The 15,031-nt window shown below is 38.2% G+C and overlaps 1 protein-coding gene across 2 annotated transcripts in view; it reads right to left on the bottom strand.

Moving 5' to 3' along the window:
• Positions 1 to 2,767: 2,767 nt before the first annotated feature.
• Positions 2,768 to 15,031, bottom strand: part of Cntnap4 (contactin associated protein family member 4) — a 287,263-nt gene continuing 274,999 nt past the window's right edge. For both annotated transcript variants that reach the window (XM_036187241.1, XM_036187242.1), the window contains 3 exons: positions 9,612 to 9,830; positions 9,231 to 9,302; positions 2,768 to 3,771 (listed from right to left, as the gene is read on the bottom strand). In XM_036187241.1, the coding sequence (XP_036043134.1) occupies positions 3,578 to 3,771; positions 9,231 to 9,302; positions 9,612 to 9,830 (485 nt within the window). In that variant the 3' untranslated portion in view covers positions 2,768 to 3,577. The remainder of the gene's footprint in view (positions 3,772 to 9,230; positions 9,303 to 9,611; positions 9,831 to 15,031) is intronic.

The following is a 15,031-nucleotide window of genomic DNA, read 5'->3' as shown; positions in this document are numbered from 1 at the left end:
AATAGGTGGTGGATAAGATCTAAGATCTATAGTCACTCTAGACAAGGGAGTTATGGAAATGCTCCAAGTTTCTCTCTACCATGCAATAACTGTCAATATCCAGATCCTGGGAACCCTAAGATCAACTCTATAGAAAACAGATGATTTAGTCACAGCTTAATGGCAGACACACTGCTATTGTCCTCCTGGGGACTCCATTTCACATATTGTGACTTGGACTTCTTATCTGTGAAGCTGAGCTGTCCACACTTTAAGCAGGGTCTGTTATTTCCAAAGACAGAACCATCCAATGAACAATCTGTTTCAATGACCTCCTTCCCTGTGGGTGTTGCCTGCCTATCTTCTGCATCATCCTGTCTTTGTTTGTTTATTTGTTTGAACATCTGAAGGATATAAAAAAAAAAGTAAAAAAGTTTTGAAAGCAACACTTGGAAATGGACTTTAAAACTGAGCTATGTTTTAGACTGGAAAAAGGTTATTTTCATGGCATTTCTTACATAATTAAAATATTGTTTCTCACTGATGGACCCATTCATTTTGTTGAAGAAGCTCTTTAATGCCGTCCATACTCGAGTCTGTAATCAGAGTGCTAACACTTGGTATTTGGTGAATTTTTGTTGTTGTTGTTGTTGTTCTTGTTGTTATTTGTGGTTTTCTTGGGGGAATGTGGTTTGCTTTTAGTGTTTTCTGTTTTACTTTGGGTGTGGTTTAGTTTTGGAGACAGGGCATCTATGTAAATCCAATCTGGTCGTGAAATTGCAGCAATTCTCCTGCTGCCTCTGCCTCCAGGTGTTGAGATTAATAGTGCACTGTCACGCCTACTTTTTAGATGAGTTTTAAAATCAGAGAGGAGTATACTATATTCGCTATACAATATCTCTTCATGCACACAGTGGGCATTTGCCAAACTCTTTGAAGAAGAGGAAAAGACAGTGAAAAAGACATCACCTAGCTGAAGTGTGCAGAAACCTTTCTCATGAACAACCAGGTCATTGTTCTCAGGAAAGACTGAAAAGATACCAAAAATCGAATTGTTAACATTGACATTCATCTTTCTATTTTTCATTTTTGGCTCCTTTCAAGGAGAAACAAACAGGGCTGGAGCAATGGCTGGCAGGTACAAGTGCCTACTGCCAAGCCTAACACCCCAAGGTCAATTTTCAGATCCCTTATGATGGAAGAAGAGAACCAACTCCCACAAGTTTTCCTCTGAAATCCTCTCTCTCTCTCTCTCTCTCTCTCTCTCTCTCTCTCTCTCTCTCTCTCTCACACACACACACACACACACACACACACACACACACACACACACACAAAGTAATTAAAATTTTTCTTAAAAAAATAAAGGACAGTAGCAACTTGATAGTTACCAAGAATCACAGAAATCTGTCAAAAAAGGTTAAACACACACCACACATATTCATGTGTATACCATCAAGGCATATAGCTAAGTATTTTTTACTTTCTTAAGAAAAAGAAGTCCAATATAATTCCCTAATTTAAAACTTATATACATTATCTCTTAAGGTATATTCTGCATTTTATTTTAAAAATTTTATTAAAGGAAAAGGAAGAAATTTATTACAAACCAGGAAATCCAAGCCATGGTGTATAAGGTACCAATGCAATTTGATGCCATCCTATTTTATTCTCTTGCAGTATGGACCACAGAAGACTTTGCAGCTTCACCATCTATGTGTTCACATTTTAGCTACCAGTGAAGTCATTACTGCCACTAAATAAAACACATACCTTTAAAGAATTCCAAGCTGTGATAATTAACGGCTGTGCTCTTTAGATCAAATGATACAAATTCTAGTTTAAATGCTTCTCTTGTCACCACAGAGCTGTCTGTCTGTCTGTCTGTCTGTGTGTACATATGCACACATATACAGATGCTATTTAGCAACATGGGTCCTTTGTCAATTCAGGTTCCTTAAGATTTAGTCAGGTATTTACAGAAACATTAATGAGGACCTCATGCTTTGGGAAAAGAAAAGCAGATTTGTAAGAAGAATCAACATAAAAAATAAGATGCTAGTGATGCTGAGCTCATATATTTCCAAGTTTTCTTTTATAAAACAAAACAAAACAAAAAAAACAAACAAACAGGGAATTGAATTTTTCCTTTGGAGGCCTCTGAAGGTGTGACCATGGATTGCAAAGTGCTTTTGTTATTTAATTGGCTTGTGGACTTCAAAGATAGTTCCCTGCAATTATCTTGTTCGCTTGGCCTTAAAGTTCATTATTGTTACAGTTTCATGGAGTTAAGAATTATGCTTCCACCTCCCATTGTGTGTGTGTATATATATATATATACTCTAATCACCATAGACTAGTGGGTACATTATATTGATCACAGGTATTTTTGAGGCCTTAATCATCCTACATGGGAAATGACTTGAATGACTACTTGAGTGCAGATCTGATAAGAGAGTGAGCATCCATTGGTACTTTATCTACTGTCTGCAAAACAGAAGCTGTGTTCCAACTCAGATTGCAAAGTGCATATATTAGAGTTTAGTGCACAGCAAAATTCATGCCAGTGGCATAACTGTATATTAGAAGGAGGAGTGGGGCTCTACACTTGATGTTATCCCTTTCTTTCCTAACATATAGGAGGATACTTCATGGAAAATCCTCATGGGAGATCAAAGAAAATTTAGTAATAACCTTTAGAAAAACATAAATATAAGAAACAACTGGTTTAAAGTTTGGGGAAAATAGGCTCTGAAATATAATTGAGGTAATACAGTTGCAATTAAAATATTTTTGCTGTGCTAGGACAAGTTTAATGGAAAACGTTGTACAGTCTTTGGGAAATTACAATTGCTCAGGATCTTAACCAGTCATCATCAAACAATGGTAAGAAACTGTCTGTTGAGGCATGACATCACATATTGACAACAACCATACTTTCCCAGTCTTTTTATATAGTAATTGCAAGTTAGACACTCAAAAAGAAATTCATTAAAAGTATCAGAAAGAGTCAAATAGAAAAAGAGCAATACAAACAAGCCAAAGACAAGAAAACATTTTCTCAGACTATTGATGTATTGAATGTAATACAGAGAAAGGCGGGGGCTTTATGTATAGACTTTTGGCCATTGAAGATGCGAACACCAGCCAAACAGGATCTCAGAAGCATTTCCAGGCTCATGAACAACACCATGGGAAGTCGAAAGCAAACAGAACACATGGTCTCAGGTAAAGCAAGGCCATTATAGTCCAATTTTGATTTCTTACCTCTAACAAAACTTATGATTTACAGAGTGAAGAGAAGAGCTACAGTTTCCACGTTTAAAAATTGTAGTTGTGAAGTGAGTTAAACTTGGCTTTGATCGTGTGCATTAGATGGAAAGGGACACCAATAGCTAGCTCCTTTCTTACGTAGAATGATGGCTAAAAGCACATCACTGGAAGAGGCTGCCTGGAGCCATCCCGAGACTGAACATGGCAAGATGGCCGTGCTGCAGATCCATCGCCTGTGTGGTCAGGGTTAGAGCAGTTCTTGTCCACCGAGAGCCCCTGGCTGTTAAAATAAACTCATCCTTGCAAGTTAGAGAATAGCTGTCAATCAGAAGAAGTACTCTTTCTGATTTTCACCAACTGCGTTTTGGATATGAAGCTCACTTTTCAAAACAGCCTCAGCACTGTCTACGTTCTCTGACCTTTTTGCCTCATTTCTTTTGTATAACCTTTTCTGTTGATAAATGCGAACAGCTATGGCAGAGACGCAAAGCAAGATAAAGATCACAACAGCTATCAGACCTAGTGAGAGAAGAGAAAAGAAATACCCAGTCAAAATAGACACCGCATCAAGTTCACTGCTTAATTAGTCCTATTTTCTGTTGAAGCCACCCCTCTACATGATATAAATTAGAAACAAGAAAACCTCTCATGTTTCTAATTAAAGCAGTATCATAATAAAGTTTATTTAAAGATACCATCAACTTCATGGGGTCTCTTCCATTTATCCTGAATGTGCACTGTACTGGATCTGCTTCATGTGTTCCTATTCATCAGGAGCATTACTTACACACTTCTATGACCAAGTGTTGCTTCATAATTAGACACGAAGACATTTTATTATTTATTTTTGAAATTATAGTTAAGCATAATTCAGTAAAGGGATTGTGTTTTATAATTAAATATGTAACAATATCAACAAAATTGATTTTTTCAATCAACTGTTAAAGAGTAGGAGTATGTTATATACATGAATAGTGTTAATAATAAAATGTAGATATGGGTATGTAAATATGTTAAAATATTTCTGCATGAGGCCTATTGAATTTTGAAACTTTGGATTCTATGTAAATATTTTAAGCACTGTAATTCTTAGTTGTGACCATGGTTATCAACTCTAGAGTGACATGAGATCCTTGAAGCAGAGTGTAAACCCTGGATAGTCCTCAAGACACACTAGAATGAGGACCCATAGAGTGAAATTTACTATTCCAACATAGGTATAAGGGGCTTTTTGTGGTGTTAACATTTTCACTAATGGTATATGATGAAGGTAAGGAAAATTTCAGCGGTTAGCACAAGTGAAGACCAAGACACCGAGTAGCAGTGCTAGTTATTGTGTTTGTGGAGTGGAAGACACTGTACTGACAGGTGAAAGCCAATCTTATCTAAGGATGCCCTCCATGCAACAGTAAAAATTATTCATTTCATTAAGTCTTGACCCTTGACTACAAGTCTTTCTAATGGGTTGTGTATTGAAACAGAAAACATACATAAAGCATGCCTGGTGCACACTGAAGAGTGATGTTTGACCCCAGAAAATTCACTCTGCAAACATTTGAGTCATGAATCACACCATTTTTATATAAAAGATCAACTACTAAGAAAATTATAGTTGCTCAAATATCTGTGTTTAGTAGGTCTCTCTAAACTGAATGAAGTAAATCTGTTATTCAAGAAAAACATCTAATGGTATTTCCTGCTATTGATAAATTTCAAAAAATCAAATAAAAAAGTAGAATTTTGAAAATTATTATTTTTCTTATGATTTTTAATAGTTTCTTTAAAATTATCATGAAGACATTAATAGATGAATGTAGATTCTTTACGAAAAATAGAATTATTAAAATAACACTGTGGATCGAATTTGGCTTAGCAAAACTGAGACTCCACATTATTTTGTTTATGTTTTATTCCTTGATTCAGGGTCTTGTGTAGGCTTTGAACTTGCTAAGATGCTGAGCATGACCTTGAACTTCTGGTAATCTTGTCCTCATCTCCTAAGTACAGGATCATACCTGGTTTCTGTTGTTACATGGGGAGAACCCAGGGCTTTATGCATACTGCACAAGTATTCTACCAGCTAGGCTACATCCCAAGCCCTAAGACTTCATCCAATATAAATAAATGTAGGTGTGTGTAATGAAATTAAATCAAAACATGAAGGGACTTGGAAGTTTCAGTAAGATTCACTAAGCAGAGTCTTCATGAATAATGATAATGCTGCTGAGCCAATTTTTTGCATAGGTCATGCTTACCCAAGAAAGATAATAATGATTCTATGCATTTGGTAATTTTACTAATGAGTATGGCTACTTAACCACATTACTGACCAATTTTAATCAAGATATTTGTGTGCTGTTATATATTTTGTCTATCATCCCTTTAAAAACAGTTAATTGAATTGCTATAGTTAGTTCAATTATCTTATAAAGGTTCTGGCTCTGAGAAAGGGTTTCTGAATGACTACAATGTGAAGAAAATGTTATGATATGTTGAAGAAAGTACTACTTTCGTTACAAAAATGAATATCACTATAATATTAGCCTAGAAGGAACATCCAGATGATCTGCTTCAGGGATGGTCCTTGACATTTTTTTCTGTGAGTATGTGAGTTATCTCTTTTAATTTGGGTCAAGTTTCATGCCATTGTTTTTATGTCCAAGGCACACACCTTGAATTTAACCTGTTACCAGTCCCCCAAACAAGCAATTTAATATATTCATAATAAATAAAATAAACTACTGTGTTCTGTGCTGTTGTACACAAAGCACCATGCAGATATTTTCTTGGGGGAAATGTATGCAGGTTTCTGTGTCTGAAATGGTATGTCTATATCCTTAGAGTCTGGCTTGAAACATTCCATAGCTGCATCATCATTTTAAAATATCTCACTGAATTTATCCTCCTCTCGCATACTACTTACTTTGTTTATAAACACAGAGGATGGTTACCGACAGCTGAGGACACAAGAGGATTATCTCCTCTGGAAAATGTGTGAGTGCATCAACTGTGGTTACACACTAGGTATGATTTATGAGTAGCACAACAATGGGATAAAATCCTCCCTTAGTACTACCACACAGAGCACCACAGGGGAGGGCTTTGTGCTGTGAATGAGCAGAAAAACTGCACACAGTCAGTATGAGATCTTTGGAGTTTACACGGCCATTCCCAGCTACTCTGCAACCAAAGCTCAGTCCCCAAAGAGATCAAAACCAGAAGGCATACTGGTTTCATGGACCCTGGTGAGCCTTGAGGGGCAAACCTGCCTTGTTCTCTCTCTCTCTCTCTCTCTCTCTCTCTCTCTCTCTCTCTCTCTCTCTCTCTCTCTCTGCCCTGTGCATGTGTGAGCTAGGCAAGAAGAGCACTGACTGAGTCATTTTTGCCTAATCAGTAATCCTAGTTTGAAATGTTGAAACTGTTGGACTTTAAAAGTTATGAACAGATCTCATAACTTTCAGTATGTTTTACTGTAGAATGTGTTTCCACTAGACTATTCCAATAACTACCTAAACTCAAGATTAAACTAGTCAGGCCAAAAAAGTGGGGGGGAGGGTTGCTTTGTTTGTAAACAAGAATTCTATTTTGTATACCTTTAACTTATAGATATTTAATTTAAGGGGAGAAGGTTAGAAATAACAATGAGAGACACTTTAACCATTGTTCACCATCTATAAAAAGGGTATAGCTGAGGGATAAAGTTCATGAATAGATGAGCAACAGCACAAGACATCAAACTATTCACACACACACACACACACACACACACACACACACACACACTCACACACACGATTAAAAATTAAATTAAATTATGTAAAACACAAAAGTAAATGGAACCAGTATGGAGTCCACATAAAAGTTTCTCAAGTGTATGAATAATCACTTTATCTGGATGTAAGTCTGAATAGTTATTTATTTTATGCATCCATATGATATTCGAGTGCAGAGCAATGTCAAGGCACTTAACATTTCGGTCCTCTGATTAACAGCTTCTGAAGAGCATTAATCAGGAAGAAAAGCTTTAGTTCTGAATTTGGTTTTGAATAACATATACCTCCAAGAAGATGCTGTCACATTAAGATTTTTTTCAAGTTTTTGTGTGTATTCTGCAATTTAATATTACTAAAAACCACTTTCAACCTATTAACCTAATATTTGATAATAACTGATGGTATCCTTTTATAATCACATCTAAATGATGAATTATCTATTTTAAGCATTAAAGAAACACACAGTGCATATTTGTCATGTTAATCTAGTTTTTTCCCTACTTTGATGTGAGCCCTTGCAGAAGCAATGATATGTCTAAGGAAATAAATGGCTTGCAGATGGCCATCTTTAAGCTAAATACTGTTCATTTTTACATATCTTAGCAAAACTGATCTTGGAGTATAATGCTTTAGTGAGATTATCCTATTTACATAGAGAATTTCCAAGAAAGCTAGGAATTTGGGAAGAGTCTATGAGACTATCCCAGTAAAAGTTGTAAACCATCCTTTGTTTAAGTTCAGTGCTTGGGAAGGTGTGTACAAGGGCAGGTCTGTCAACATTCCATCATGGACAGGAGATAGCCAAGAGGCTCCGCCCCTTCCTCAGCATTATTGGCAGTTAAAGGATGCTGGGAATAGAGTTATTTTCTTCAGCAGTGTAGCTGATGGTAGGTTGCCCATGTCCTAGTAGGTAACCTCCCATCTATGTTCATGCAAGTAACCTAAATAAACTCAAAGGATGTGGGCCACACAAAACAAAAGCCGTGAAAGTAGGACAGGGAAGTAGACAGTTCAGAGGGAATGGGAGGGTTAAGAGAGGGTAATAGAGAATGAATATGATCAAAATTCATTATATTCATAGATGAAGTGTAAAGAATAAAAATTTAAAAAACATTGAGATTCATTGTATGGCAATTAAGATATGTGAACCCTGTGGCCCTGTAGCAGCAGACGTCTGGATCATGTCTATGGACCAATGTTACCACCAAAGCTCAGGCAGAAGACCCTGGTCTCCATGGTCCATGTTACCACCAAAGGTCATGTGGAAGTCCCTGGTCTGGGCTGCTACCTGGGGCCATGTTGATGTCCAAGGGCTATGCAGAGCTGGCTCCACCCCTTGCTGACTACAGCAATCAGGAGGGAGAGCCCCTCTACCACCTTGCCTGGGCAGGACAGTAGAGTGGGCCCTGTGGCATGGGCCCTGGAGTACTGCCTCAAAGGGCATGAACACAGGAGTGTCGGCTCCACTCTTTGCTGGCTGTAGCACTCAGGTAAGCTGACTCCACCTCTTGCCAGGGCAGTGCTGGAACAGAAGAGTGGGTGGGCTGACCAATTCAACTACCACCCAGGTCCAGATCCAGGGCTTTGAACTGGCCCACTCCAACATCTACCCCATCTAAAAACAGCTGGAGCATGTGAGGGGGAACTCAGAAGAACCAAAGCTGCAGGATCTCCATGACACAGGGCAACAAGGGGATATCTAAGAGGAGTCCCAGTGAGGACCCAGTATCAACAGTGTAACAGAAGCCAGGGGCCTTGAACCAGACCAAGGACTCATTGCAATAAACTTTAGTAAGCAAAAGGGTGTACTGGGTGACAGACACACTGAAGCTTCCCTAGCGAGAGTTTTGTTGTTGTTGTTGTTTTAACTTTTTATTATTTTTATTTTTGTTTACTTTTGGGGGAGGTTGCAAGGGTGGAGGAATGGGGAGATTCCAAGGGTGGAGGAATGGGGAGAGGAGTGGGATTGAGGTGCATGATGTAAAGTTCACAAAGAATCAATACAAAGTTTTAAAAAAAGATATGTGAACTCCTCTCCCCATTCTGGGAATTGACCCTAAGACCTCATGCTTATTGGACAGGCATGCTACCACTTAACTACATCCCCAGTGAAAACATGTAGATTCTTTGTAGATAGTTTTCTAATGCTTATAGTAATGGTATTAAGATTCCACAAAAAAAAGTACACTCGTGATTTCCAGTTACCTCCAATTACTGCAGAGTCACTTTTGATTGCATGTGTGAGAGGTTCTCTGTCGTCCATTGTTCCAGAATGATCTACAGTTAAAGCACAGAAACGGACAGGGTGATGCACCCAAGCAGCAGGAGGACATTCTGAAGATTTCATTAGTTTTAAACGAGAACAGAACAATAGAGGTGAACATGTGAACCCTGTGATTTTCAATTTTACCAATGTCAACTGTAAATGAATATGAAATTGAGACTCCAGAAAATCAGTGATGAAGAAGAGACCTGAAGATTAAGCAAAAGCCACTCCCAGAAGCCATCTTGAGGAGAACAACAAAATTAGGATGTTTTCAAAATCCTGTCTATTTGTGACAGAGGAGGGTAAGAGTCTTAAGTTACCTGCAAATGAATGTGTCCTTTCTCTAGATGTGGCATCAGTGCCAGCAGGAGCCACACAGCTGGACTCTGTGACATGCCCTGTCACAGTGATAGGGGCTGGGTGACTAGGGTGCAAAGCAGCCTTCAAAGGCGCAACATGGCTGAACTGCACTGCAGAAAGGCAGCCTGTAAAGCCGTGGGCTGCAGCCAGTGCCGTCTCCTGGTCAACATCACTGTACTCTACAAAGGAACACCACACATGATTAAGAGTGCTAAACATGCAAGACAGTGAAGCAGGCATGCAATACCTTGCATCTGTGAATATAACAGCAAGACATGTCGAACCTCTAACTCTGTCTTCTGTCTTTATTGAAAGAATTTGGTCTGTTAAGTCTTTCTGTAAATAGTGTTGAAACTTCAGGGTTAACGAAGAAAGTTTGCAAGCATGGCTCATTAAGAACACTATGCTCTCTGCAGATGATTAAAACAGTCTTAACAATGGATGAAGCTATGAACTAGCAAGGGGTCAAAAGATTTCATGTTTCTTTCCTCCTTTGAGACAGTCTCATGTAGTCCAGATTTATCACAATCTCCATTTGTTATCAAGGATGACCTTGAATTCTGATTCTCCTGCCTCTATCTCCCAAGTGTTGGGATTGCAGGAGTGTACCACCATGCCTGGTTTTACTCATTGATGAGGATCAAACCTAGGACTTTGCATATGCTAGCAACTACCCTCCCAACTGGCACATCTTAGCCATTAACATTCTAGAACAGATCAAACTATATTTATTGTTTGCAATCAATATCAAGAGATGTGTCCTAGGTTTAGAGCTCTGCTCAGCTTTTGAGATTCAAGCCAAGAAAATAACAGAAACTGGAGGAAGAATTGGCCTCTGGAACTCCCCTATCAATTGCCCAACCCAACAAAGTCCTTCTGTTGAAAGCTTTCTGACGCCTCATGATTCCATCTGAACATTCCAGTAGACTACTAGTACCAGCAATTGTAGAGGCCAAACTCCAAAAGTATTGGGGTGTCTCCTTACAAAGAGAGTTAGGAACGTCATATCTGTCTCAATGATAGCCTGTTATGTAGAAATACCTTTGTGACCTCCATAGGTAGGCAACTTCTCCTCCCATGTTAAAATAAGTCTATTATGGGGCAGAGATTAGTTCAAATGCCAAAATATTAACTCATAATTTAATAACAAAGAATGTAACACAGAGAGCAGTTGTTTTTACAGGAATTAAATTGAAACAAAGGGAATTTATTATAGAGCTGTTTTGTTTTTGTTTTGGTGTGGCATGGTTTGATTTGATTTAGTTTTCTGAGACAAGATCTTACATAGAGCAGACTAGCCTCCAATACTATATAACTTTGGATGACCTCAAACTCTTGATACTCCAGCCCCAAATTCCCAAATACTATGATCACAGACATATACCACACCCAGCTTTTACTGTAGTGCTTTAAAGTACAGAGATAATCAGATTATGATACATCATCCATCCAACAGGGTGGTAAAATTGCATCATTATCTTCCCTTACATTGCACATGTGTGCATGAAGATGTGCATTTTTCTTTTAAGAGTATAATGGACATTAGGTATTTATTGGGTGAATATGTGTGCAGCACACTGTTTTAAGAGATTTTCGTGTTATTATTTAAATATTTTATTGCTGCCACACAGATGTAAGACTTGGGCCCAGAATTGTTACAGATGAGCTGTCTGGAGTTACAGGGTTGTTGACATTATATTCTAAACCCCAGACCAGTTGAACCCCCAAATCACAATCTCCTTTTGCTCATGAATCACTTCATCGTTCAGCCTTTCCTTCACTGTACTCATAACTCTGGCAATTTCTTTTGTTGTTGTTTTGAGGGAGAGCTGGGCTTGAACATTATTTTTTAAGTAACTCCAAGCATCTCGATTCTAAACCTGTCATTTCTTGGAATAGCTAGGTTTCTGAAGAACATTTTCTTTTGGCTCTGTTTTCATTCACATTTTATATCTAATGATAAAAATAACACTGATGAAAGGTTTCCTATTATGAGACTCATTCTCTATAAAAAGAAGCCTGGAGATTAGGGACACGGCATAGCTTTTTGGTTATGGCCTTTAATCATTTCCAGAAGAGTTCATCATCTCATTCTTAATTAGCCATACTTAAAACCCTCTGTTCATTAACCTGGGAGACCTTAACAGTAGCGGTGAAAAGGCTCAACAGATCTAACTCTCTGAATAATGACAGAAGCAAAAGGAATCCAGCTGCTACCCAGGCACTACTAGTGCAGTAACAGAGTTAGGACGGGTATCGGGGCCTGAATATTCTGCCTCAGGAGGCTGTGACCTGATTCTTTGGCTCTCCTCCTTAGATAAGGATAGCATTAAGGATTTCTCACTCTGTGGCTCACACAGAAGATCATGCACTCCAGAAATATTTTGCTGACTCTTGTGAGGGTTTGTCAAATTGACACAACTTAAGAATCACCTGTGAAGACAGTCTCAATGAGAGATTATCTAGATCAAGTTAATCTAGGCACACATTCATGGGGATCATCTTAATTAAGGTGATCGATGTGGGAAGACCCAGCCTACTGTGAGGAGCACCATTTGCTAGGCATGGGTAGTAATCTATTTAAGAGTGGAGAGATTGTGATCACAGACAGGCAAGCAAGTGAGCATGTGTGCATTTATTGCATCCCTGTTCTTGACTTGGAAGTGATGTGCCTGGCTGGTTCCAAATCCTGCTTTGCCTTCTCCATAATTGGAACAGAAAGCCAAAAAGAACTTCTCAATGCATGATGTTGGATTGTTTCACCCCTACAGAAACAAAGGTCCTTCAGCTCATCATCATAGCAATCACACTGACAAATGTACAAGCCCTCCATACCCATGCATTCTACATCCACACACCGAAGCACCCACAGACCCAAAATATCTTTTAAAAATGCTATCCAATACCAAATGGTCAGCCTTGAAAACACACATACAACGAACATTATACAGATCAACCAGACTATATTTATATACATGTATGCATGCTATAGCAATTAGTAAAAAAGAGGCCATGAATCTGAAAGAGAGCTAGGAGGGTGCATAGGAGGGTTTGGAGGAAGATAAGAGGAGGGCGAAATATAATTATAATCTCAAAAATTAAAAGAAGTAAAAAAAATCATAAAAAGAAAATCAATTTAAATATTCACTATTGAGGAATGCCAACTTTAACCAGAAGTTCTAAAGGATGGCATAACCATGTTACAAATTATAAGTATTTTTTTTTTGTCATTCTCCCACTGGGAAAAAATGCCTATGCTGAGTATGGCACACATTTTCCTTGACATTGTCTACTAAACAACAGAGTACAATGACTAATTGTACAGTGTTTCCATTGTGTTTGGCATTAAGAATAACCTGGCATGACTGTAAATATGTGGGAGACATACATAGGCTACATTTTTTTTAATTTAAGAAATTTCTAAATTCATTTTACCTACCAACCACAGATCCCTCTCTCATGCCTCCTTCTTCTCAACCTCCAGCTTCCCTCCCACACCAGCTCACCTCTCCCATCCCCTCCTCTGAAAGGGTAAAGATTTCCATGGGCTACATATTAATATCCTTACTCTTTATAAGTAACTGGAGCACCTACAGACTTTGATATGCACTGGAGTCCTAGAAAAAATTGCCCCTGTTTAGAAGGCAACTATAAGTTCAGACCTACAGATATTTAGAGAAAAGATGCCAACTTTATTTTAGGAATATTTTATAACTTTCATGATTTCTACAAATGGCATATATGTAAATAGCAATACTTTTCAAATTTTCTACAATAGTTATACACTGAATAAAATTTCTGTAGGCTTTTAAAATATTTGTAAGATTTTGAGGCAAAAAATAATCAAGATTCATTTCCCTCACGAAAAATATCCAATATGAGATACAGCCTGAAAATTTCAAGTTTTCAAAGTGAAAACATTTTACCTATCCATGAAATGACTGTACAAAAACTAACACCTATTAAATTTAAAATGGACAGTTAATCCATTGCTGTTTATTGTTTTCAGAGGTAAGAAGGCAGGAAACAAGTCCCCTGCTGTTCAGTCACCTTACATTTTAGTGAGAGGACAGATAAAAAACACAGAAATAGAAACTAGTGATGTTTCTGTCAGGAACTAACCTGGACACTGCCTTGAATGCATGTGGAATAGGGATTGGTCTTTATGGATTGGGTTTTTTTTGTGTGTGTTTAATGTATAATGTGTAGAGATCACTCCTGCACCTCCCTGCTCTATTGCTCCTTTTCAGTGTATCAGAGACTCTCGTGAGTTCATCTTTTGCTCTTTGTGAATTATTTTCTTTCAATATTCTTCAGAGGACATAGTAAATTCTTTATTTTTGAGAAAAGAGATTTATCTTTAATTATATGCAGGTGTGTATGTGTGTCTGCCTGCGGATATCTGAACATAAGTGCAGGTACCTGAGTAGAACAGAGAGATCATATTCCCTGGATACTGGATGGTTGTGAGCTGTCTGGTGTCGCTGCTGGAAATTTAGGTCATCTGAAAGAGTAGCAACTTCTCTTAACCACTGAGCCACCTCTCCAGCCCCTTACAGTAAATCCTTTCAATATGCCCAGCTTTTCCTTAGCTTGGGAACTTCCATAGATTTCACATGACTATTGTTTGGACTCTGCTCTTTTCATCACTCCGGGATGTCACTTATTCATCCTGGGTCTCCTGTGCATCGTCGCCAAGTCTATTTTACTTTCTCATCTTTTTCATAACTCAGAACTTATTTTTGCATGGGTCAAACACCTTTGATTCACTTCATCTTCTAGGAAATTAATTCAAGCGTCAATATAGATCAATCTTTCCAGTTTAATTTCCGGTTTGTTCTTCTAGCTCTTTGTTTGGTTTTCCTTTGCTTTACTAGAATCTACTTAAGTTACTTGTACTGAGTTTTATCTGGGTTGTCTTTCTCCTTGAATAGCTTAATTTATGTAGAGAATCTCGCTTGTTGTTTTGTTTGTTTTCCTTGATGTTGAATCCGTTTGAATGATTAATCGTGATTTGTCATCTTGAGAGGATTGAGTGGAGCCCAGCAGACTAGTTAAATACAACCATAGGTGCTCCTGTGAGGATATTTCCTGACAGCATTAACCAAAGGAGAAAGGGAAAATATGTGTTGAGCATAGAGCAAGAAGCCTAACACCCAGTTCTCTTTTCCATCTGCTGGCTAGTGCTCAATTACTTCCTGCCTCAGATGTTTGAAACTCAGAGAAGGTTGACCACCCAGAAGTGTTTGTCCTCTCAGTCTGTAGTGTCACCTTGGACTCAGTTGTTGGAGGAAACCTCTTTGTACAACATCAGAATGGAAATGTCCTAGATATAAGGTCATCACCGTGCACTGAGAAACAAGGAAAACATACAAACTGG

The sequence above is a fragment of the Onychomys torridus genome, chromosome 5 (genome assembly GCF_903995425.1).
Source record: "Onychomys torridus chromosome 5, mOncTor1.1, whole genome shotgun sequence".
Classification (NCBI taxonomy): domain Eukaryota; kingdom Metazoa; phylum Chordata; class Mammalia; order Rodentia; family Cricetidae; genus Onychomys; species Onychomys torridus.
The sequence above is the reverse complement of the archived record's forward strand: the minus strand, read 5'-3'. Positions and strand labels throughout refer to the sequence as shown.